The 26809-nt window shown below is 33.7% G+C and overlaps 1 protein-coding gene across 7 annotated transcripts in view; it reads left to right on the forward strand.

The window, feature by feature from the left end:
• Nucleotides 1–26809, forward strand: part of CDC42BPA (CDC42 binding protein kinase alpha) — a 277737-nt gene that overhangs the window by 210254 nt on the left and 40674 nt on the right. For 2 of the 7 annotated variants that reach the window (XM_054694968.1, XM_054694971.1), the window contains 6 exons: nt 199–304; nt 713–861; nt 2376–2467; nt 4208–4284; nt 21792–21896; nt 25682–25765. In XM_054694968.1, coding sequence (XP_054550943.1) covers nt 199–304; nt 713–861; nt 2376–2467; nt 4208–4284; nt 21792–21896; nt 25682–25765 — 613 coding nt within the window. Of the gene's footprint in view, nt 1–198; nt 305–712; nt 862–2375; nt 2468–4207; nt 4285–5359; nt 5408–14725; nt 14765–21791; nt 21897–25681; nt 25766–26809 lie in introns of all 7 variants that reach the window. The other 5 variants (XM_037510332.2, XM_037510333.2, XM_037510331.2 and 2 more) reach the window with 4 other exon arrangements.

The following is a 26809-nucleotide window of genomic DNA, read 5'->3' on the forward strand; positions in this document are numbered from 1 at the left end:
CTATTTGTTTACTTCTAGTAGTACTGTGGTAACCTTTAAAAAAAAAAAAGATAGTTTTTTTAATTGCTGCATACAGCTGACAATTTGAAATAAGAACAATTTCTACTCCTTTTTGATGCTTTGAAATAATACATATGTCACTGAAGTTTTCCTGTTTCTTTTACTTTTGTACTTTATCTCTGCCTTTATATATTCTAGGGTCAGTGATGAAAAGGATGCACGAGGGTATCTTCAGGCCTTAGCTTCTAAAATGACTGAAGAATTGGAAGCACTAAGAAATTCCAGCTTGGGTACACGAGCAACCGTAAGCTCTGCTATTTTGCATGGAGTCTTAATCACATGTGTAGTCTCAAAAAAACTAATAAATCTGAGTGCTTCAGTCTGTTTGTCTTGGCTTTAGCTCACTGTGGTTTTTCATGAGAAATAATATAGTCCAAGTCTTTTCCAGTGTAGCAAATCACCACTTATGTGCTTAACTATAATGTGTATGGCTGCCATTATTGATAATAACTATTAACAAAACTCATTTATGTGTGTGTCTACAATTATTTCAGAATTTAATGAAAAATAATGTTTCTATAAGCAATGTTTCTATTCTGCTATTAGAGAAAGATGATGCAGTTTAATAGTCTCCAGACCCACTTGGATTACTGATTTTAATGTTAAAAATAAAAAAGATAAAGCTAAAAACACAAATCTTGTCACTTCGTAGGATATGCCCTGGAAAATGCGTCGTTTTGCAAAGCTGGATATGTCAGCAAGGCTGGAGTTGCAGTCAGCTTTGGATGCAGAAATAAGAGCCAAACAGGCCATCCAAGAAGAGCTTAATAAAGTTAAAGCCTCTAACATCATAACAGAATGGTACGACTGAATAATACATTCCCACTAGGATAATTTCTAAGTTGATCCGGCAGTATTCAGAGGGAAGCTACATGTTTAGTTTCCTACCTAATCACTTGTTTTTTCAGTGATGACCAGAAAGGATTATGAAGATGTGAAAACAGATGCTTTCAAGCCTTGAATGCAGAGATGTGATTTAAACATAGCCTTATTTTCCTCTGATTTGTCCATGAATTGATGCTAATAGTACCAATTCATATTCCATTGCTTATTTTTCTCCCTTTTTAAAAATTAAGTTGGCTCTCAACTTTTACTCCATTAAATCCAGAATTCTGTCATGTTCACGAATATCATATTTGTATATAAGTGCAACATGTAGTTGGAAAAATACAGTCATCTGAAAATTCTGGCCTCTACCATAGATCTCTTATAAATAAAGGTTCTATCAATGGTAAATTTTTATAATGATATATTTTAATTATATTGTTTTTCATTTTCTTTTATATCTTAAAAATATATGTCCCCTATTCTCTTGAATTATTAGCTAGTGAATACATCTTTCAATTTTTATTATAACAGTAGAGCATATTATATACTCTGAGTAAATAAATGATAAATGAAAATCATAATTAGAATGGATATGAACAGGGTCTGAGAGTATGTTGGCACAGGAATATATACAGAAACAAAAGAATAGTTCACATTACTAATAAAATTATCAGTAGAAAAATTCATTTGGTACTTTTCTTGAAGTACAAGATTCCAAAGATATTTAGTCATAAGGAGAATATAGACCCATAAATTCAGTTTTGACACATTAGTTCTTCAATTACAGTCAGTAATGTTTGTGGTACCCCAGTTAAGTTACAAACTTTTCGTTGTGAATAATCCAGTAAAGTGTGCTTTACTTATGCTTGTGTGGCATTGAAAAGGGGAAAAATATTTTTCTGGAGAATATGAATTGATCCCAGCATAAAGAGTTGCTGAATGTCATTCCCTCTGGCTTGTAATTTGAAATAAACATGATCTCTTTTCTTATGTTTAGGGCATATGAATTTACACAATTATTCATAAATCAGAGATGTGAGTCAAACTGAAAATTTTATACCTATTCATAATATGCTCTACTTTCATAATTTCCTAAGAAAAAAATCTAACAGAATTATAAAATTAACCTTTGATTTTATGACATTTTAAAATTTAATTATTTAGCTTAGGGTACATAATTTTTTAATGAAAGGTCAGATATTAAATATTTTAGGCATTATGGGCCACATAGTCTTTGTCTGCTATTGTAGTGCAAAAACAGCCATAAACAATATGTAAATAAATGATCCTGGCTGTGTTCAAGTAAAACTACTGACCATGAGAGTCCATGGTAACCTGAATTTGTCCTTCCTGCAATAGGTTGCAGTTCCCTAATTTAACATGACTGACATTTAAACCAAGTGAATCCAACTATATACATGATGGTTCACAAACTAGAAATAAAAATAATGATATTTTTCCTTCCCCACACCCCCCTTTTTTTAAAGTAAACTAAAAGATTCAGAGAAGAAGAACTTGGAACTACTATCAGAAATCGAACAACTGCTAAAGGACACTGAAGAGCTTAGATCTGAAAAGGGTATGAGAATGTGTTTTGTGTCAATGAGGACTAAATGTTATAAGGCCCTTTTATTATTGCTTTGGTAGAAGAATTGTTCACATAAGTAACTTTAACACTTATGTATATGTGTGTATACGTGTATATGTGTGAATATACATGTGTATATATCTGTCTATATTGTTTAAAAATTTCGTAATAACAGAAAAACTCACTTTGCCCTAAATTGACTATTTTTTTCAGTGCCAAGGACTATTCCATAAATAATATTTTTGTGATTGGCAAAATTTATTTTATAATACACTTTGCACTATTCTTAAATGACATAGGGAAATTACTTTTTGGGTAGTTGAGGAAACAATGTAAGATTAAACTGGGATTAGAAGGGCAATTCAATAATGAAGAATTACTCTGGCATTTCGGTATATTTGACTTTTAAATTGCTGACCTGGGGATTTCCCAGTATTCCCATTTTCTTGAAAACATTACTTAAGTGTTTTCCCATCAACATGAAAAGTAACTCAGAATGCTTGATAATTCTCTATTACATGAACTTAAACTTTATTCCCCCTTAATGTGGGCATTAAGACTGTGAAGATTTAATAAATTCAAAATGTTATTTTCTTAATGAAGATGTATCTTATTATGCAGTTGTTAGAAGTTAATTTTTCTGACAAAGTCATTGTTCTAGCTGAACACTGAACTAGTTAAATTGGATTTATGTTATGCCCAAATACTACCCTGTGATTCCCATCCCCATGACACACAGTATGTGAATCTAGTTGGGTCTCTGCATCTCCTTTTAAATTTTGGAGGAAAGAGCATAATCACATTCACATAAAAGGACCATATATATTACTTAAGTAACAATACAATATTTACATAATGAGGGCAAGGATTTTTTTTCTGCTTTATATACTATCCTCATTATTTGATACAGTATCTTACATATAATAGGCTCTAAATAAGTATTTATTGACTGAATGAAATTCCAAACATACTGCCTTATCTGGCAACTATGGTATATTATTAGAGAGTATTATGAAAAGCACACAGATTTATTGATGTCAGTTCCTAAGGATATGCAAATAAAAAAATGTGTCTTGGTTGTTTCTGCTTTTTCTTTCCTAGTAGTTATTATGTCTATGTTTTATGAATTGTTTTGGAAACTATACATTTAACATTAATAATACAGTCAAGAGATATGCAAGAAATCATTTAAAGTAACCTGAGAAAAACTAGGGTTCTTCTTTCTATCCTTAAAAAATACCTAAAATAAGATTGATGTCTTAACAAAAGTTTTTTCATAAGCAGATGAATTTGTTTTATCACTGCATTTTTTTTCTTATAATAAGTTTTATTAGTGCTTACCATATGCTTTATTATTTCAAAACAGATACCTTGTTTGGTAATAAATTAGCTTAGAAAAATTAGACATAATCATGGTCCTGTTTTTTAAATTCTCAAGTCTACCAAAAGATTTAATATTTTTTTAATGATGTACTAAGTGGACAAAGAAATGCAAGAACTCATGTAAGTTAAGAAACAAGTATTTGGTGAAGAACATATTTTAAATACTATTAAATGGTATTTCAAGAAATACTAATGTATTTTAGTTTGTTAAATATGTAGGGTTAATAATATTGATCAACTTTGAAATACAATATTGGGTGAATAACCTTCAGTAGATTCAAATAGAAAAGGTAATCCATGAAAATTAGTTTAATTATAGTTTTAAAAAAAGTTGCTGCTGTCTTCTAGGTATAGAGCACCAAGACTCACAGCATTCTTTCTTGGCATTTTTGAATACGCCTACCGATGCTCTGGATCAATTTGAAGTAAGTATTAAACTTTGCAGATGTCCTCTGTGGTCAATTTAAAATTCTCATTGTAATTTAAAATTTCAGTAAAATTGTTTTATTGCATCCCACATAAGAGGACTTAGACTCTTACATTAAACAAAACCATACTAGGAAAGGAACATGTTCTGCATTCTCTTGGAAACTGTTACCACATTTATGTTTAAGAAAACATCTAGTAAAAGTCTAAACATGAGAGTCATTATAAAATTTGAATTTTATCTCTTCCCCTGAGAAACAGTAAGTGCAGAACAAATCTTAATATTTGAATAATTCTGGCATTTCTTTTTTCTCCAAAGCAGAGACCCACAATTAAAAAAAAAAAAAAATGAGTGAAAATGCCCAAGCAAATAATAGGGCAATGCTGATTCTAGTTCCAAAGCAATTCAGTTTTTCAGAAGTATGCATAGATAGGAATGCTTTTTGTTTAAAGTAATACATGGACTATTGTAGTAGGCATATTCCATAATAATGAAATAGTGGTTATATGGCTCTTTGTCAGTCTTTGCTACTTAATTCTTAGTTGGGAAAAAAAAATCATGATATAAAGTATATTTTTGTCTAAGAAAATTTAAGTTACTACTCAAAGATTACTGTAAATATTTGTGAAAATAACTGTTTCAGGTGCTGGAAATACAGTAGTGACCAAATAGACAAAGCCCCGCCTTCAAAGAGCTTTCAAGATTCTGTTGCTTACAGATTCTGTTGCTTACTAAGTGTGTTTACTTTTAGTAAACATTTCTGAAGTGTTTATATTTAATTTGATTATCAGTGATTTGCCATGAATGAGCTTCATTTTATTACACTTTGGATCCAGTACATAAATTATATTTCATTCCTTTGGGAAAGGGAAAAAGAATCACTCTTTAAGAAGTAATTAATGAATTGCTAAGTTTTTTGAGAAACAATGACAGTGACTGCTTTACTCATTTATTTATTTGAATTAATGTCATTTGCCTTTCAATTGTTTTACAAATTTTTGATTTATTATTTGTTCTTATTAAATTGCTTCATCCATATTTTCTATTTTTTTATTGCTGTATTCGTTAAATAGGATTCCTTTTCTTCTTCCTCATCTTCACTGATTGATTTTTTGGATGACGTAAGTCTTTGATTTTCAAACCAATGCATCCTTCAGTAAAAGAGATCAGTGAATTGATATGAAGAATTTGCCAGTAATTTGCCAGTTTTAGAAATATCACACTTGATAATTTGTAAAGCAAAATTGCTTCTTTCTTATCTTAAATATAATGAGTTTAGCACTATTAGATGTAATAAAGTAAAAATGTACTTTGAAAAATGCTTTGACCATCAAAGAATCTATATTGCCATTCTCTGCAACAATTCTGAAGACTGGAATGCTTATTTGTTATTGTCATTATATAAATACATTGATATAGAATTAATTGCTCATTTTTATTTTTCATGGTGATTTCTGAGGCACACTCCCCTCTTCTTTTTAGCACTTTACTATTTAATTTCTATGTTAGTTAAAAGTAATCCTCTGCAGGTATAATCAGAACAAGTGACTTTTTCAATTAAATCTTCCAGTAGATCTTATAATAACATAATAATTTACTACAAATCAGTTTTTAGTGCTGTCAAAATTTCTCTTTTAATGTGGAAAATGATTTTAGTTACACATATACTATATACTATATAAGTTAACTACATTATCATTTTTCTCCTAAACTGATTCTATAAATTAATAAGTTAGTGGTTCCTAATCTATATTATTAGAATGATCCTCATTCTCTGTACAGATCTACCTGCCATACAGTCTCTCTATTCCATACTAAATGGCACAATAATTCTTGTTGTAAAGCATTTTACTATCCTGTTTAACACCCACTTTTTCCCAAAAATAATAATGGGTTCAAATACAAGTACTGTGCTTTTAAAATCAAAGGAACATCTTTAAATGTTTCATTCCTTCTGTTTTGTAAAATATAATTAAATTCAGAAGCATATTTAGCATAATTTTTCCTGTAAAGGAAATTCTTGACCTGGATTTTTTAAATATTTTAAGTGATTTTTGAATTCTTTGACATATTTATACCAAAGTGCTTACATTTCCATTCAAAATAGAACTATTTTATTATTCTTGAAACAAAGAACTATTCTACTTAATTCTACAGTGTGATTTAAAAGTAATCTCTCTTTATATATACAATAGTATTTCATGTTACAGTATGATGCATATTTTACTCCTTTAAAATACTTAACATTGGGCCTCCCCTGGTGGTGCAGCGGTTGAGCGCTGGGCTGCGAGGCTGCCCGTAGCCTCTGCAGTGCTGGTTCATTCCCTGGCCGTCGGCGAGGGTCCCAAAAAAAAAAAAAAAAAAAATGCTTAACATTTTGTTTCCATACAGATATCATTCACCTTAAAAAGAAAGGGAAGGAAGTTTGAATAAATTGATCTTTCCATTAGAACAGCATTTTCATTTTTCTTTCTAACACACTCTTCTCTGCATCTCCTTTTCTCCCACAAAACAATTGTGTGTATTTGGGCATATAGGTGAGCTCCTCTCAGTAGAAGAGCCCACAGGGATGCACACCTCCACTGCCCCCATCTAGTCTCTGTCATTAGGTTCCAGTGCCACCCCAGCTGTGGTCACTAAGGTCCCATGTTCACATTTCCTCCAGGAGTTCCCTTTCTTGTCCTTCATCCACTGTTACTCAGCATAAACTTAACTCAAGTACACAACTAAATTTTATGGCAGTCAGAAAAGCAGTATAAAGAAAAAAGTTCACAAAGGCTGCTGAATCTTTAAATAATTCAGATTCCAACTCTAAAAAGGCAGGATTTTCTCTCATTTGTTTTCTGAGCTCTTTCTTCCAATTTGCTGGTTAAGCACATAGTTGACTAAACTCTTGCCTCTAGGTGTGTGATTTGGAGCAAGTTGTGTGTCCTTCTTTTGCCCCAGTTTGGTCATCTAATAAATAAGGATAATAATCATGCTAATCTCATAGGTTAGTTGAAAATCTAAAGAAATAATATATAATGACCTCAATAATACTGGTTATCATCCTTACTCTCAACAGGCCAGTTCTCCTCCCTTTCTATGTTCTCTCTGGCCTCCTTTTTTGTCCATCAGTTCATTTTCACTTAAATACTTTCTTAATTCTTCAGTACTTAGTCTTCTATCAAGCATCAGTATGAATCACTATACTTTACTTCTGAATTATTGAATCGTTTAACCTTTGGAGAATGATTGTTGCCTATCAGGGTGAAGGCCAGTAGTAAGCTCCCATTTAAAAACGGCATTTTCAGTTCTTCATTTGCATTTTGTGTCATAATCCTTGTTTCTATTTGTAGCTCATAACTATGTCTACCCTTTCCAAAATTACCATCAATCTTCAAAAGTCATAGTAGAATGATGTTTTGAATAATGTTTACTCTTTGGCATGTTTGGGTTCAACATCTAAGCAAGCTACAAGTCCTGTAGCTTCCTTTCTCTCAGACATTGGCTTCTTAAGGAATGAAATAAATTTTGATTGAAATTTGTGATGAAACAAGCTAGTTAGGTTGTTTTGATGACCCCCATAATAAGTAGATCATGATTTTTAACCCAGAGTTCACGTCTTCTAGTCGTTTCTTTTTTTTTTTTTTGTCTCATTGCTTTAGAAAAGATGATTATATTGAAGATCTAAAATTTAAATTGCATGAGGGAATAAGACTATATCGGCCAAATTGCAGAAATCAAGTTTTCTTTGGTGTCCACACATTATTGACCTTCTCCGTATGCCTAGTGTCTTCATATTGCCCTCTGATTCTTCAGAGTTATACCACCAGTACCTCCTCTTCTCCCATATTACCTTCTACTTTTTCCTTTTTTTTTTCCTCCTTTTTTCATTCTTACAGGGTCTGCATTTTTGGCATGTCCCAGAGTTCCATCAGACCAAACCACTTTACTTACCTTGCATAGATTTCTGGGGGCAGTGATTCACCTTTGGTGGAGCATCCTGAGTTGGAATCAGAAGACGTGTTCTGGCGAGACTCATGGGTGCAATCTCTGACCTTGGGATAATAAAAATAACCTGTGTGTCAAATTTACTTAGGAGATCATGGCCAAGGAAGGGAATTGGCTACTCCTCCATGTTAGGAAGCTATGTTGCAGGTTTATATCAACAAATTGGCGTTCCAGAGGTTGTAGGAACTTTCTTTTGTGACCTTTCTATATGGGCCTCTTACTGTCCCTTTCTGGTACAGGCCTCTTACTGGCCCAAGGTAATTTAGAGTTCAAAACTGAATAGGTTGCTCCAATGTCTACCAAAAACTTAATCACATGGTCCCCCACAGTCAGAGTTACCCAGGATTCCAAGGAGTAGTCATAAAGACTTTTTCAGATCAAATAGAGCCCCTGTGTCCCCCTATTCTTCATCTGATCCATGATCCTACACTATCATTTGTCTCCTTTCCTCCCTATTCACTTCTTCATTCCTTTCAGTCTGCCTTTGTTCCCTTCTGTGATTTTGTCTGAATCCTCATTCTGTGCTTTCATCTATTGCTCTTTCTTTTTTCATAACTTTCTCATTCCTTCTCCCCTTTCTTACTTCCAACCTAGGACTGTTCTTCCATTGCCCCTCCTCCTTGTGATAAGAACACTGGTTCTTCCATAAGGCTTTACTTCTACTTCCTCTCTGTGTTCCTTCTCTGTTCCTCCTAAACCTTGTTCTGTCTTCTCTGTGTTAATACAATTGCAGGCCTAGGTCTCCTTTCCTGTCTTGCATTGTAAACGCTAAAGGCTATGTCTGCCAAATGGGTAGGGCACATCTATCTGTACAGCACCTTCTATCTTGATCTATTTCTTCTTTCTATGTTGTGTACTCTGCCAAATGAATGTTTGCTATTCACCCAAGTATTTTCTGGAGCACCTGGATTCACATCTCTGTAAATACTGTAAGTTTGGTTAATCCTTTCAAGAAATTTAGATGGATCTTCACTGGTCTTTTGTGGAAGTATCTTACCAAAACATTTTTTGCTTAGGAATTCTGTGTCTCTGCTCTTATAGTGTTCTAATCTTTCCATTCATTGGGGTCCTAGCATTTCCATCATTGGGGAACCATTTAGGAACTACCTTCTGGTTCTGTGGTTTCTATCAATAGAGCCTCCTGGCAGAGAGAATGAGACTCTTCATTAGCCTTCCCTGAGCCCACTGTCCATTTGTGTGATGTTAATATGTTTGTAACATGAGTTGTATGTCTGTCCAGGTAGACCATGGCAGACAAAAATAGAGGTAAACAAATTAACCATCCTTTTTGGATCCTGCTGATATGGAAGGACAGAATTTCTCCAATTCAGGAGGTCCTTAGTAGAAAAGAGGTTGTCTGAGCAGTAGTGTCTGGCAGGTTGCCCCTGCTCACTCAGCCCACCCATCAGGAATTGTCCTATCTTATGGTAACTCCTTTGGTCAAATTTGGTGCCCCATCTGATATGAGAAGAAGCCATTCTAATCCTGTTCCAGGGGAGGGCATGGTAGTGAGGCCTGTGGAGCCTCTGCAGCCTCCCTAGGAGAGGTAAAGTCTTCTTGGAAAGAATTTACCCCTGGTGCGTTCAGTTCCCAGTAAGTAGTGGTCCTCCTCTTCCTGATCTTCCCCTCTACAGCTCTCAGGGGGAGGCAAGGCTGCTTCTCTCTTCTGTGTGTCATCAAATGGGCTCTCTTTTTTCTAAATCTAATTTATTGAAGGCAGCCAGAATTTGTTCAAGCACACTCTTGGTCAAAGTAGAAGACTCATCTCTTCTCAAACCAAAAACAAAATAATAGAAAATGCTTGCAACTCTGAGAACCCCTCAGAAGAAATAAAACCTAAGTTAGAAGTTGAAATGAGCCCCATATGTTTGCCCACAGAATCTCCCATGAGACACACATCAGCTTTCATACACCAGACCTTATCAGATTCACCAAATCAAAACTTAGAAAAGAAGGAAAATATAGGAGGAGAAGAGGAAGGGGGGTAGAAACAGAAGTATGGTGATGGTGCACAGGTGAATTGGTGGTGGGAATTTTACAGGAACTACACCTGAGAGGAGAAAGCATACATTGTACAAAAATGAAGAATGAAAATTAAAAAAAAAAAAAGGAGAAGCAGAGCAAACTAAACTGTAGGTGGAACCCATGTCTAAATTAAGAACACACAAGAAGAACCCTACTAAACTCTAAGTCAGAGACAGAAGAATCCTGCCGCTTGTGCAGCAGTTGCAGTGTGCTCATGGTGGCCAGTGCAAGGAAAAGACCCTTGGGCTAGTCAGCCACAGGTATGTGGTCCCACGTTGGGTGCCAAGCCGAAGCCAAGCAAACCTTGGGGGCTGTGACCTGATGGGTGCATCCTCAACCATGTGCTTACAGCTATAGGATATGACCCCAAAACAGACACAGTGTGCGATAACAGTAACACAGGAAGTGAGAAAAATGGAGTGAGGGAAGGAGAGAATGGGAAGGTATTCACAAGCTGGCACTGCTTGGATGCCGTCAGTGCTACTCCAGATAGTATCCACTGAACATGTTACAAAGCATCAGTCCAAAAGGGTAGTTCCTTCCTGATCAGGAAGGAATTCACCAGAGAGCACTAGTTGTAGCTGAGTCAGGCAATACTTTTATTAGAGACTTGTGCATGAGTGAGCTAGTTTGGGAAAGGAGACTATAACCTGGCTCATTGAAGAAAGTTAGGAGGAGATAATTAAAAGGTAAGTCCATGAGAGAGAGCATCAATATAGATTATTCTAGGTTGGGCTACTCCTAGGCATGTGCAGATGGGTTCCATTACAAATGGGCATGTGGGTTTTCAGCTTTCTCTCTGTAGGAAATGTCTATCTTACCACCTCATGGGCTGAACTATTTGGACAGGGCTTGCCAGTCCAACAGTGCTCCTGCTCAAACAGTAGGACTAGGACAACTCATCCTCCTGGTTCACAACTTCTTTTACCTAGGCTATCTCAAGAGACCAAGGTCCAAACTGAAGCCGTAGGTGGCAAGCTGTTGGCTTCTTCACAGATGCTCCTCCTCACCAGTGGTTTAACTGCCGGAAGCCCAGCAGCTTAATTGGTCGAAAGCCCCAGCAGTTAACAGCAAAAGCCTCAGATCCACCCTTTTCCCCATCAGCTCCATTTTGGGGTTGAGTTTGAAAAGCTCCGCTTTTTACCATCTACATGACAGTAGGCATGGAGTCTGGAAAGTTCCACCTTCTGCTGTCATGTTGGTTTGGAGATGTTCCTTGTGTCCTTTTACAGCTGCTGTAGTCCAACTTTCTGGTCCTCCTAATACTGTTTTTTTGTATTTTGAAATAAGAAGAGAAGAAACCAGAGTACTGAGAATATTGGCAAGCTGGGTTCTTGGTTTTTGTGTTGGCCTCATATAAAATACAACTAAGATGTTGCCAAAATGTTTAACTTCAGTCTGGACTCCTAACTTCATTTCTCGTTTGTTCTCGCCACCTCCAGCTTCTTTCATATTACACCATGACCCATCACAGAAATCTGAGTCTTTGAAGCATACTTTTAGCCATGTCTGGGAAAGGTTGATTGCATATGAGAATCAGTGGAATGTGGAATTTTGAATTATGCATTGTAAATATTTTTTAACCCTGTGACCAAAACTGGACCTAATTCCTTTTCAGAAATTACGGCATTCATGAAAATTTCAGGCATTACCTGAACTTTAAAAACTGTTAACCAAATTATATGCATATACTATAAACTGTACTTATTTTGGTTTCTATTGTGTGCTTACTACCATTATCAGCTTAAAAGTTCTGGTGGTGATTTATAGAACTAGATTTAAAATACATATTTTAAAATGGTGTGTGATTGCATATTAAGACAGCATACTTATTTTCAGTGTTTCCTATGAGCCAAATTTCATTGTTTATAGAAAACCATGGTGTGTATCAAAGGAGAGAGAGAGACAGAGACCCTTTCTATTGAAAACGTATGTTGTCTGATTTCTAGGTATGCAGGTAAGAACATTATTACTATGGTGATTTAGTAGTATTATTAACTTACACAATATCAGCTTAGAAAAAGTATTTTCTTTCATAGGCAGAGATAATTTTGAGAGACAATTGTGTCTTCATTGTATAGGAACATATTTACTTTGAGTTGTGCATGTTGCTGTTTTTCATGATGTTAATTCACTCCAGACTCTGGTCTGGCAGTTGGAATAGCCAAAAAACAAACATTTTAGCCTTGTTTACATGTATAGTACTAAATAATGGTATAAATTGGATAGAGAGCTAGATCTTCAAGTGCTTTTTTTTATTGTAAGAAGAAATGCATAGTTGTGTACTATGCAGTTCACAAAGTGATGAATGCCATAAGAAATACCTGTATTAAATATTGTGGAATTTCAGAGGATTCATTCAACATTTATTAAGAATTTTTTAACTTACAGGCATAAGCATAACATTTCCTGTCGTTAAAGGTCTGAATCTGGTGGAAAAGGCACTCATCTAAATATATAATTGTAATATATGTGAGAAATACAGTAATAAATGACATAGACTGCCTCCCAAGGGAGTATAAAGGAGAGACACCTAACTGATCCAGGAGGATGCAGAAAAGCTTTCTAAAAGAAATAATGCCATAGCTGGGTCTTCACAGGTGAATATTGTCAGCAAGATAAAGGAGCTGTGTGAAAAGAGTATATCCCAGGCATGCAGAGTACAGTGAAGTAGGGACAGACAGGAAGATTTTAGTTACACTTGCTGAAACTAAAAAGAATGAAGCAGGGGTTAAGAAATGAGCTTGAAGACAGGAAGGACCAGCATTAGAATGTCTGTTTTCCATATTGACCTTAGCTTTAATCATTCCCATATGTAATAATTATTAAAAGATTTAATAAAGAGTAAGGATGACCAACTTCATTTTGATTAAGTTAATTTGAGGGACCTAAAGGGACATCTATATGGACATGTCTAACAGATTGTTTTCTATATGAGTCAGAAGTTTAAGGACAAGGAGAACTAACAACTGAGATTTGTAAATCAACATCTTTGAAAATACAAGAGATTCTCAGGAGAGAGTGTAGCATGAGAAAAGTAGAGGAGAACAGAAACTGGAATTGTTCACATTGAGAAGGGGGTGGAGAAATAGGACTCCAAGAAGGAGAAAGAGGAGGTTACTCAAGAAAGTGTCATGTCACAAAAACTAAGGTAGTACAGGGTTCTAAGTAGGGAACAGTCAGCATCCTGCCGTATAGCTGAGATGACTGGTGCAGTGAGACAAACAGGAAGTGCTGATCTTTTCAGCAATCTCATTAGAATGATCGAACTTGGATGCATAAGCCAAATAAATGGTATTGTGTTAAAAAGTGAGTTGGGAAGCTAGGAAGTAGAGACTGAGGAGATTTGAATCCTAGCTCTATGACTCACCAGTTTTGTGACATTTTACAAGTTAACCTGTTTACTTCATGTTTAAAACGGGGATCATAATACCTGCTTACAGGGTTTCTATGAGAATTAAAAGAGTTAGTATGTGTAAAGTACTTTGAAAAGCACCTGCATGCATTATATACATAATAAATGTGTATCATTAAGGAAAAGAGGAGAAAGATTAAATATTAGCTCCAGGGAGGGTTGGGGATTGCATTGTTTAATGTTTGTTTGTTTGGAAGTGTGGGGGGGTGGGGAGACAGGTACTTCTATTAGTAACTGAGGGAGTGTAACCAGGTTCACAGCTGAGCTTTTAGTTTCCTCCATAATGAGGTACTGACTAGACTAAGAAATAAATACTTGTCTAGAACTCTAAAGGTCTTCTAATCTTGGCTTACTACTTTTTGAGATACAGTGTTCAAGTTACCTTACATTTCAGTTTCCTGTACTAATAATAGTTGCTATTTACCTGTCTGCCACTTATTATGCAAATAAACGGATAATCTTAACTGATGCACTTCTTATCCTTGAAGTTTTCCCTGAAATATTCTATAACTGTAGACTTCATTTATTAATTCCCTCCTCTAGGTCCCCATAACATTCTTATATACCCTCCTCCAGGTTCCCATCCAAACTGTATCTCTGTACTACTTGTCAAGTTTTTAGTGGCTTCCCCACTCATCTATGGATTACTTTTTAAGTACTTGGCATTTTGTAAACCTTATTTAGACCTTTTTTCTCACTTCTCAAGTTGCCACTACCAACCTTTCCAGAAAAGAAAATGTCCGTCACTTGATGGTGCATTATTTTGTGGATCGCTGTTTGTGTAAAGTTCAATGCAAACTTTATTAACAGTCTTGTAACTAGTGTGACCAACAGTTTCTTTACTTTCTTATTCTCCAGTTTTTTCGTGAAAATATATGCACTTTCAACCTACCAAAAAGTGTGGCTTTATATGTATGTTTATATTTTTGTCTGTTAATGAAATACTAGTCAATGGCAATGTGTGTAAATATTTGTAACATGTAGTATTCTCCTTTCTTTGTTGAAGCGCTCTCCATCCTGTACTCCAGCTAGCAAAGGCAGACGTGTAAGAGACCACTGCACTTTGTGTGCCCATCTGATGCCCTCTGCCCTATCTTTTTATGCTTGTGGTTGCAGAACATGCTAATGTTTTTGTGTTGTATTATTACATTTACTGCATGCCTTGTGCTGCTGCTCCTGCTGTTGCTACTGTGCATTTCTGTATTTTTCTTTCTTTTTTTTATTTTTTGGCTTTGGCCGCAGAGCTTTAGGAATGTTCATATAAATTTCTGTGATCAAACTTAATTGGGGAAAAAAGTAATCCCGATGTATGCCTTCAAGATTGATCAAATACAAAGTAAACGAGCTTCTGAATAAGAATCTGATATAAGCAAATATGTAGAGATTTCTTAGATATTTTAATTATGCAGAAAGAAAACTTGGTAATTCACTTTAAGCAAAATCCAATAAAATTTGGGACAAGTTAAAAATCTTATGACTATAATTTTATGTAAAATAGTTCTGGAGAAATCTTGATAGACATTTTTATGTAATTAAAAAGGATATCTCTATCTTATACTTCTTGATTTGAAACAAGAATCTTAGAAATAATTAATTTCCATTCTAAGATATTTCCAAGGTTTGAAGAGTATTTGCAACATTCTTTATGTGTGTATTGATAGCAAACTATTAACGTCTTCCTGTGCTAAGGCTAGTTTAATATTTATCAGGCTAGCTACTATACTTATCCTACAGGGTTCTGTGTCCAGAGTGGGGAATCTGTTTGTGGTCTCAAGTCTTTCTAAAACAGCCTTCACCCCAACACCAGTATACACCCATAGAAACTCCCCAGTTGAGAAATAGTGAGCTAGCTGACATCATGTACTTTGATTTTCATATATGATGTAAAATAGTAACATTAAAAAGGAAAGTCTGTGATAAATACAAGTTTCTGGCTTTCTTCTGTGAGCTTCTTGGGTTCACTGTTGGTCAACGCCTTAGACCCAGAATTCTTGCACTTGGAAGTTTTTAGATCAGGGTATTTTCAAGTTTATGGAGGGCTTGGGAAGTAGTGAGGTAGCCCACTGCTTCCTGATGCAATGATGGGGAATTGACTGTAAAGTCAACATGATTAACTCTAATATAGGACATATTTTCAAACTGCTTTGAATAATGAATAAGCAGTTCAGATAGCATGGTGAGTTCAGCTAATACTGCATTAATGAAGTTTATGTAAAGATTTACTGGTTCAACTGATGTCTTGACTATTTTGAAATTTGTATAGAGTTGAACCAATTGGGTATTTGGACTTAACATAATCTGAATAGATGTTAATTATATAAACTCAAGAAGGGGAGCTCAATATGTTATGTACCCAGTTATATTCAGATTACCAGTCTGTGAACTGAATAAATTTTAACTATTTGTTTTTTATTATGTTTATAATTCAGAAATTTTTTTCTGATTAAATTTATTATAGATTAGGTATAGCTCACTTGTCTTACAAATTTCCATAATATTATCCATAATATTTTTGTGAATCTTGAAATAAAGAAAAATTTTTAGGGAAATAGTTGTTATAAGACCCATATTCTTTAGTTTATATATTTATTTCATAGGTTGAGTAAGCCACACTTAACTGGTGTGTTTGTTTTTTTTTTTTAATTTAAATGTGATAGACTTGGTAATTTTCTTTCTAGGCTTCCTTCAATTTTTTCTTGGTTAAGTGTCTTAACATAAAAAAAGAAATCAACCACTGAAAAGTATTATTGTTGGTGAGGGAGATGTGTGAAGAATTACCAATTATTTTAATAGTTAAGTAAAAACATCTTGATGGAATATTGAAGGACTTCAATAGTTCCTGGGCACATTAATGTACTTTAGTAGGACACAATAGTTACCATTCCTAACAGTGACTTGAATCTAAGAGTAGCATACAATTTTATGTTAAATGCCATGATTTTAGATAAGGAAATAAAAATCCTTTCTGTAAATTTAAAATCTTTTAAGATGCTGTGAAATGTCATAAAGTGTTAATATGTAAGGTTTATTATTTTTTTATTTACAGTGTGCTACAAAGCCTCATTTACTGCTTGAATACTTATGTTTTTATATTTATTTACAGTGTAATTAATTACATAGTATAATTAAACCTAGTATATTAATTTAATTAAATATGGTATAAGAAAGATTCATTATTAATATTATTGTTAATGTCTGACTTTAAATGCTCATGGAAAAAGCCATGATGCTTTCTTTAATAGTAAGAAATCCTGAGTGTCTCATTTTAAATTATTCCTTTAGAGTTTGGATGGCAGATTACAAATAGCCTACATCTGCCTTAACTTCCTTTTTGTTTTCTTAGCACATTTGCAAATTCTCTAGAGTATATATTCAAATCAGTATATTAAAAGTATGATAACCTTCATTAATTGTTTGTTCTAGAATGATAAAATATATTTGCCATTCTCCAAATGATACAGTATTTCTATAGTACCGTTATAAAGTCAATTAAGGAAATAATTATATCACTAAAAGTTTGAAGTTACAAAGTGTTTCTGAATACAAAACTGAATTACTTGCCACTTTGTTTGCAAAATACTTCTAGGATTAAAAAATTGATAAAAATTGGATATTTTTCTGTTAACTTAAGAGTTTTGTACCAATTATATTTTACCAGCACAAGACCACATGTTAGGTATAAGCTATTTTTTAACCTGTATCATATCCATGTCAATGTTTTACTTTAAAGCCAATTTTCTTAGAGAATGTTTTGCTACTTCTATTTGTTGAAATTTGTAATTCTTAGAGTAGGACAGGTCCATTAGTATGTAGTCAGGATGAGCAGTTTTGGTTGATTGTATTATTTATAATAAGATCATATTGTCTACTTGGAGGAATTCTCATTCCTGATTAGTGAGTCATCAAAAAATCTCATCTGAATTGAGGGGGAGAAGTTTTCTACTTCAATGTATTACTCTAAAGATATGTTTTGTGATTAATTCACTAGAGAAATCCTAATAGACTCAAGAAACATTATGGACTTTTTGTGTGACAGTATTATGCATTGTCAACAATACTACTGATACTCCTGTTTTTTGCTTTTTATATAAGGATTAGTAAGTAAAAATGACATTGGAGTATAGTAGATATTTCTAATGATTAGTCATCAGAATTACTCTTTAAAGTGTGTTTGCTTAGAAAGAAGTTAACAAAGAAAATTAAAAATCACATTTACATCAAAATGCTGCTATTTTTCTCAGTAGGTGAGACTTAAAAATATTAAATGAATGGCTTATACTATTGTGATAAGATTTGTTCTAAGATCTTTTTTTGGATAATATCAAAATACACTGTCTATTGTTTCTTACTATTTTCCCCCTTTTCATCATTCCTTCTATAACTATAAACTCAATTATTGAGTTACGGTATCTGCTGTTGATGTATATCAGATTTATTAGCATTTCCTGCATTGATCCAAGTGATGGCTTACATTTAGTGCCATGTTTTTCATAGCACAAAGAATTTTTTAACTTTCATGGTTTAAATACAATTTTAACAATTTGTTTTGAAGGCAAAAATAACTAATGCACTATTAATCAGTTGCTTTGCTGTCATATATCTGAGTAGTTGTCAATTATTAAAATGAATTTTAGGCTATCTGTATATGTGGCATTTAGCCATTGAGTATTCTGAAAGTCTAGTGAAAATAATTGCCTTTTAATGGATAGAATAGTCATTAATTATAAATGCATTTGGTAAAGATTTAATTGGACATAAAGTTTATGACAACCTCAACCTAAACCACAGTCCTGTTGGTGATAATTAATGCTTTGAAAAAGAAAATATATAAATGATTTTGTCTTTTTCTTGTTCTTACTGTTAAACCTCTTTTGAGATACTGTTTACACTGGCAGTAACCCAGAAAGGAAAGGAAATATTAAAGTCTATTATCTAGTTAGCTGTTAGTTTCTAGTACAGTCTTTAAAAAACCTGGAAATTTTTTTTACCTTTGAAAATCAAAACTTTTTGTAATTTTACTTGTCATTACCAGACTTTGTTCATTGTATTTATGAAAAAAACACTTTTGGAAATTAAAGTGGTCATTTTTAAATTTCATTTCCGTGTACAGTTTTTTCAAAAGCAGGCTATCATTTTGAATGGCATAGTTTGACTTTTAATATGCTCAGTTACTGCCATCTCAAAATATTATCCCAACATTTTTCTTCCTTATTTTCACAAAAACTAACTTGATTTTGTTTAATGTCTGCAATATTTCTACTTTAAGAGCTATAGTTCCTCAAAGCTAGTATGGTAATTTTTATTATTTTATTACAATTAGTATTGGTTTTTTTTTTTTAACTTGAATTTTTTTTACTTCTGAATAACTAATTTTTCCTTCATTTGATTAAAACTATCATTTAAAAATAAAGACCTATTCTCCTTCCTAAGTTTTCTTTCATTTTTATTGATGAGTAAAATCTTGTTAGAAGAAAAAGACTTACATAAATGATTCTTATTGCCAAAAGGTATATGTAAAATACCTCAAGAATTTAAGTTACTAATTTATGTCATCACAGATTGAAATATTATAGTTGTATTTTTTTTCTTTTTCCCAGTGTCACTGCCACATTTTCATAGGGTTGTGAAACATGTTAATAAATGTTTTAGTAACTATGAGGTAGAGGAAGCCTTAATTTTTAGGTTTGACATTTTGAATGATGTGAACCTCCCATTAGAGCATATACTGGCAAAATGATTCAAGGCAGTATACTCCACTTTCAGCCCAAGAAATATATAAGAGAGTATACTCTGTCATGTGCTCAGAAAGCAGACTTGCTTTAAAATTAAAGTCAGTACTATTGGAAACAGCTAACTGTTGCCTTTCTCATTTCTGAAGCATTTTAAAAACAGTTAAATCCAGAGCCACTACTCGATAATTCAGTAGCTACTTTGTCCTGCTCCCAGCATTGTTCTTCACACAAGAACTTCTGATTGTGTGTGTTTTAGTCAAGTTATAGGCTACAGTGTTTTTGTGTAATAGGTCAGAAATTTAAATTTTCTTTAAGTGATCCAGTTTCTTCCATGTGGTAAATCCCCTACTTAGATACTTCTTTAAAATTTTAACACTTGAAGGGCCTACCTGGTGGTGCATAGGTTAAAGTCTCAGTGCTATCAAGCTGTCACCAGCCACTGCACAGCATGAGTTTGATACCCTGCCAAAGAGGTAACCCACATGGGGCTGCAGACCTCTCCTCTCTCTCCGCTGCTGCTCCCCTCAGCAGTGTATTTCAGTAGATCCCCTGTTCTGCTCCCCACTCTGTCTCTGATGAATCCTCTCACCCCCGCACCTCTGGCTTACACCCCAGTTCTTTATACATAAACAAATAAAAATAAATCTTTAAAAAAAATTAACACTTGATTATTTGGGAGTTTTTAGCTCTTATCATTGTAAAATGTACCCACACTTCTTTGCTTATCAAGTCCATTTTAACTGACCCCACTCTCCGCTATAGACTCTTACTCAGTATGAAATTAACACAATCTTATGGAAGCTAGAAGGAGGAAATGTTTAGAAAATAATTGACATTCTGCCTTATTCCCACCCGGGTCACATTTCAGATTAATTATTTTAACTGGTTGCCTTCTCCATGGCTGTTCCAGAGTACAATTGCAAACTGACTCAATTTTATCTTAAGAGTCCCATTTTCTTTTTCTTGTACTCTCCTATTCCTAGTCAAAATTCACTGGCAGGAATAGAGAGAATTCATGATTGGTCAGTTGCTCTTAGTACCTCTATTATGGAAATGCCTTTGGTACAAAAAGAGCACTGAGTCTAGAATCAAGAGAGTTAGGCCTAGCTTCTGCACCTCATAAGGCATGCTTGTTTATGAATATACCTGCATTGCACTTGCAGAACTGTGTATAATGTTAATATGTTGTCCAGTTCAGTAGTTCCAGTTCTGAAAATATTGATATACTTTCCTAGCTGTTGGTAGATAGCTGCCCTTCAAGTCTCCTAGAGGTCCTCACTGAAACCCTTCTCCCCAGTTCTCCTTAAATCCAGTAGCTGAAGGTTTCAGGCCTGGTTGGTGACTATGATAGTCAGTCCCATGAAGTCTTGCCTTGTGGATTAGCCTGAATGCCCATCCATGCTCCCCTCCCTGGGAGACCGAAGCTGGGTATTAGCAGGGACCTACCGCAATGTTTGCCCCCTAAAATATAAACCAGCCCCTAAAAATATAAAAATATAAACCAGCCCCTAAAATATAAACCTAACAGTAATAAAGAAAAAAACATTTTAAGAACATACTTAAAGTTATTTAACTGATTTTTTTATGGTTTGTGACTTCTGATCTAAATATTGTTTTTGCTGTATACCATATTTGAAACAAATACCCCAACCTCCTTTCCAATTGGAGTTATTTGCCATACTTAAAAAAAAAATCCTAATAATTTTGAAAATTGCAGACTGAACACAGGTGTAACCAGTGTGTTCCTTAGAACTTTTATGCTAAATTTTAACCCAAAGCATTTTCAATTTCTAAAAACATTTAGGTAAGATGGTACAACTGAATATAAGAGCTGGTATCCTACTGCTGCAAAAAAAAAAAAAAAAAGCGAGAGAGAATTTAGTGACAAGCACAAAACTGATAGGTAATTACTTTCAGCTAATGTATGGTAAGAACCAAATTTCATTATTATCAAGGATAAAATTATGTCTAATCTGCAATACCTATTTCTACCAAGTAATCTGCATTTTTTTCACATATATGATTTATTTTTTGAAATAACAAGTTTCATGTAGAATAGCAGTACAGAACACTCTGGAGATGAGTGGTCAAGTGAGAGATCAACAGTGAAGATTGGAGCATTTTAACTATTGCTATCTTAACGTTTGTTTTTACGTTAAAACTACTGGCTAAGCTTTTGTATAATGACACATCCCTAAGGTAAATATTCAGTCTAAAGGTTGTTATCCTCCTTTCTCAAGAAATGTTGTCGTGATTGTGCCTTGCAGAAATTTGCTAAGAGCTACACATTGTTTAAAAGTGATTTCTTGGGTTTTTGTTTTTCCTGGCTTATTTTCCTAGACTGATCCCGTTGAGAACACATATGTACGGAATCCGAACGTCAAGTTTTACATCCAGTCAAGGTCCACATCTCCTTCCACATCTAGTGAAGCTGAGCCAGTTCAGGTGCCTCATTGGAGCAGTCTTGCTCCCCAACTTTTCACTTGTGACAGGAAGGGGGAACTGACAAAACAAGTGAAATATGACTCTCTCCTATTAATCAAATATATTGCATAATAAGTCATAATATATTGGAGATTATTACATTTGAATAATAATATAGATAGGAGAATACTAATGTAGAAAATTGTCCCCCAGAAATCAGCTGAAATAAGCCAAGTTTACTTAATTATAAAGGTAGTCATTATTTTAATTAGAGAACTATGTAAATTACCAGACAGATATAATTACCAGACAGATAATTACCAGATAGATTCTGTAGATACTTGGCAATGCCAGGTGCCACTCTCATATTTTAATCTTCTAGTAAGACTAATAGCACATGGTATAACTTATAAGTAGAGCTTCTGATTGCCTCTGATGGCAACTGAATAATTTATTCTAACTGCTAAATCAGTAATGGATACTCATCTAAATTGTGCCTTTAATAGTATAAGAACAGTGTTGTATTTGCACCTCATGTCACTCAGTGGGCTTGAACACCCAGTTGGCCAATTTTCCGAGCAAAATATTTTCTCAACAACTCAGATGATGTTATTGTACCTCAGTTAGTGCCATCCTGCCTTAAGATGCGTTCTGGTTCTTCACTCAGCATCGCAGTTCTGACATAGCTCCTTTGCTTCCCATTTTGTCTCCAGAGCTGTGTCTAGCATTCCAATAGAAATAGACAGTCCAGTTTGGAAAGCTGTCTGAAGTGAAGTGTGAGTTGTAGTCAGATTCTGACTTCCTTTTTTCCACCCCATGATACCTCAGATAGTTAAATTGATAAAACCCTTCACTTTTTTAAATCATTGTTTTAATATTTTGAGTTTATACGTTTTTACTTCAACATTGAAATTTTCAAGCATACAGGCAATAATATAATAAAAACACCATCAACAAGTTGAACAGATCTCAACGTTTTGCCCTATTTTTTTTCAAATTTGTTTTGAAAGAAAGAAAATATTCTAGATAGTTGAAACACCCTTCCCTTCTGCCATTCCCCACACTCCCTTCCCAGGCTTATCAAAATATCCTGAAATTGATATATAGCCTTTCTTTCTTGGTTTTGCATGTCTATTTCATATGTATTCATAAACAATATATAATATAAAAACATTTGTTGAATATTCAAATTTTACACAAAGGTTATTTGTATCTTTCTGCAACTTTTATCATTCAGTATTATACTTTTGAGGTTTACTCATACAGATACATGTCTGTTTAGTTCATTCATTATAACTGTTGCATAATATTCCATTATATGACTATACCAGAACTATTTGTCATTATCCTGTTGGTAGATATTTAGGTTTTTTCCAATTTTTTGTTATTACAGTCATTACTGAAGTGAACATCCTAATAGCCATCTGCATCTGCAAATGTGCAGTTTGTTTAGCATATATACCTATTAGTGAAATTAATGTGTTCTGTGGTATATGTATTTTCAACTTTAACTAAATCTTTCCAAATTATTCTCAACAATGGTTGGGCCAGTTTCCACTCCTCTCCTTTCAGCAGTATATGGGAGTCCCCTATTTCCCCACATCCTCATTAAGCTTTGGTACTACCAGATATTAATTTTGCTAATTTGATGGGTATGGGGTGGCATTTTGCTTTAATTTGCATTTCTCTGATTTCAAGTGCTATTCAGCATCTTTCTATATGTTTACGACCATTAGTAACTTGCCTGTTCATGTCTTTTGTCCATTGTCCCATTGAATTATTTTCAGTTGTTTTTGTGAGTGTTCTTCATGTATTCTAAATACTAATCCTTAGCTGGCTATATGCATTGCGAATATTTTCTCCCAGTATGTGGCTTATTTTTAAATTTTATTTGTGGTATCTTTGTGTCTTTAGCAGTTTTTATTTTAAAGTGGTAATATTTATCAGTCTTTTACTTTATGACTTCTGCTTATTAAAAGAATTCTTCACTATGCAGTAATTGTAAAGGTTTTCTTTGATATTCCTTCTAAAATTTTATAAATTTTTGTTGTACACGTTTAGGCCTTTATGAAACTGAAATTTATTGTTACATATTATGGGAAATAGGGAGCTAATCATTCTCTTAACATGAATAAACTCATACTTCCTCCCTTGATTTGTAAAGTTATCTCACTTTATATAAGTTGTTCTATTTGGGGCTATGTATATTCTTTCACTCTTCTTTTTGTCTATTCCTACACCAGCATCACATTTTTTCTTGCTATAGTCCTAAAATAATCCTGGTATCTGGTATGGTTGGCCACTTCCACCCACCTTAATCTTCTTTTTTTCTTGACACTTTACCATATGACTTTTAGTTTCAACTTGTCAAGTTCCATGCAGGGCATTTGATTCAAATTGCATTGAACTTACAGATTTATCTGAGGAGAATTGACATCTTTATGTATTAGGTTTTTCCTCTATGAACCTGGCATACATATTATTTAGATATTCTTTTTTATCCTTCAATAATGTGTACTTTCTTCGTGAATGTACTCCATATTGCTTGCTAGGTATGTTTCATGTTTTAGGTACCTTAAAGTGTGCTTTTTTTTTTGAACAAGAGCTTTTTAAAATAAATTTTCTTATTAGGCAGTGCTGAACTTTATGAACTCTGTTAATCTTGAATCTAGCACCCTTGATTCACTTCTTTTAATTCTAAAACTTTCTTTCAGACCTTTTATGTAAATTCTAGTGATAATTTAGTTTCCTATTAATTGATTTTTATAAGCTTTTATATGGATTTTCTGTGTTCCTCTCTTATTTTTCTTTTTAGATGTTAAGTTATAAATGGGATTCAAAACTTTTCAAGCTATTTAAAAGAAAAATTCAAATTAAACACAACTAAGCAAAAATCTTTAAGGAGCTCAACTCATTTCCATTTTAAGGCTAAATGGTAGTTACATAGTAATAAAATCAAAGAGAGACCATCTACTTTTCTCTTTCTATTTTAGAATATTATACATCTTTATACAAAACTAGTTTGTTTGCTTGGTTAGCATCCTAAAAGGAAGTCATTCTTTATGTCATTTTTTATACTTTGCTAATTAAGTGATAACTTTTTTCTACAATAACACCCAGTAACATAACTGATTCATTCATTCAAAGACATATATTATATAATGCCCCATAGAATGAAGATACAGTTTATAACTTTGTAAGCTTTCAATTCCAGTGATAGTAAATAATCTAACTCCCTTCTTTGGAAATTAATTTTTGCAAAAAATCCACTGATCAGCCTATCAAATATCTATTCTGTCTTTTTTTCTCTCTTTCTCTCTACACAGTATATATATACCCACAAATCCAGAGTTGTGTTCCATTTATGTAATATGCACTCTGTATATAGAAGTCAAGGCATTAAAAGATGTCAAGGCATTTTAAATATTTTGATTATAAATCTTGCTAAAAGCTCCTTTCACATACTTTCTAGAATGAATATGGCATTTTCAGATGAAGTTGAAAATTAATATCCTCATTTTTTGTGTAAACTATATGTTATGGCTCTTGTTTTCTTTTGTGGATTCTCTTTTCCAAATTATTTTTTAATTTTCTAACAAATTTTTACAATTAAATGTTTCATTTGTAGACATTACAGACAGAAATTTAAATTATCAGCACTATGAAAATTTTAGCTTTGTTGAGATATATTTTGCCTTATTGGTGTTTTGTTTGGCTTTATTTACTTTGATTTACTTCTGGTGATGTTCAAAATAGATGGAATGTTTCATGACATTTATTTCCCCTTTTTTTGCCCCTGGATTCAGATTGCAGACAGTACTCCACTTCCAGTTCACACACCAACCTTAAGGAAAAAGGGATGCTCTGGTTCAACTGGGTTTCCACCTAAGGTACTCAGTCCAGTTATAATCATGTTGTGTTCTGAAGGAAAAAAAAATGAGAATGGATTTCTTCTTCTTTCTTATTTTCTGTTATATCTGCTGTTGTTTTTCCCAAAATTAAAAATATAAAAGCTAAAAAGAAAATAATGTGTGAATGTAAATAATCACTATTTAGAAAGGTAGGAGTATATAAAGGTGTTTTGGGGTTTTTTTTGCCTTCTTCTTCTTAAATTCACTGTCTTTGAAGCAAAGAATAATGCTTGGAGGATGTGTTGTAAAGAGGCCTTCGCAATTAATTTGAGGCCATTTGTGGATGATTCTTAAGGTTGAGGTTAATAAAACCTCTTAAGTTTGAGGTTAATAAAACCACTGAGAAAGAGAAATAGCTACTGAAAAATTTTGGTAATTTTCATTTAACAGGACTGTGACTGAAATATTGAATATGGTAGAACATGATTATTTTTTTAGTTGCTTGTCTTAAGCCCCTACAAAGAAATTCTAGAAATTGGAAAACCGAGATGTCCCTCCTCAAAATATAAACCTTTTGAATAAACCGCAAAAGGAGAAAGAGGATGATGAACCAGAAAAACTAATAAATAAGCAAAAAGCACACCTGGCATAAGGGAGACAACAAACTGAATAACCTATTCTAGATGAAGCAAGATTTTAATGCTAGAGAGCACATGAATATAAGATAAGCATAATAAATATCTTTAAAGAGGTAAGAAAGTATGTTGGTAACATGGGACAGGTAATAAGGCACTTACCAAAAATACATTCTTCCCCCAAGGACTTGGCATGAAAATATAACTGCTGAATTGTTTCCATAGCTTAGCTATTGTAAATAGTGCTGCTATAAACATCAGGGTGCAGGTGTGGAATGGCTGCATCATATGGAAGCTCTATCTTGTAGGTCCAGGAATCTCCACACAGCTCTCCATAGTGGTTGGACCAGTTTGCACTCCCACCAGCAGTGCAGGAGAGTTCCTTTTTCTCCACAACCTCACCAACATTTGTTGTTGCTAGTTTTTTAAATATGTGCCATTCTCACTG

Source organism: Talpa occidentalis, unplaced genomic scaffold, assembly GCF_014898055.3.
Source record: "Talpa occidentalis isolate TD23 unplaced genomic scaffold, MPIMG_talOcc4v2.1 talOcc4.14, whole genome shotgun sequence".
NCBI lineage: Eukaryota > Metazoa > Chordata > Mammalia > Eulipotyphla > Talpidae > Talpa > Talpa occidentalis.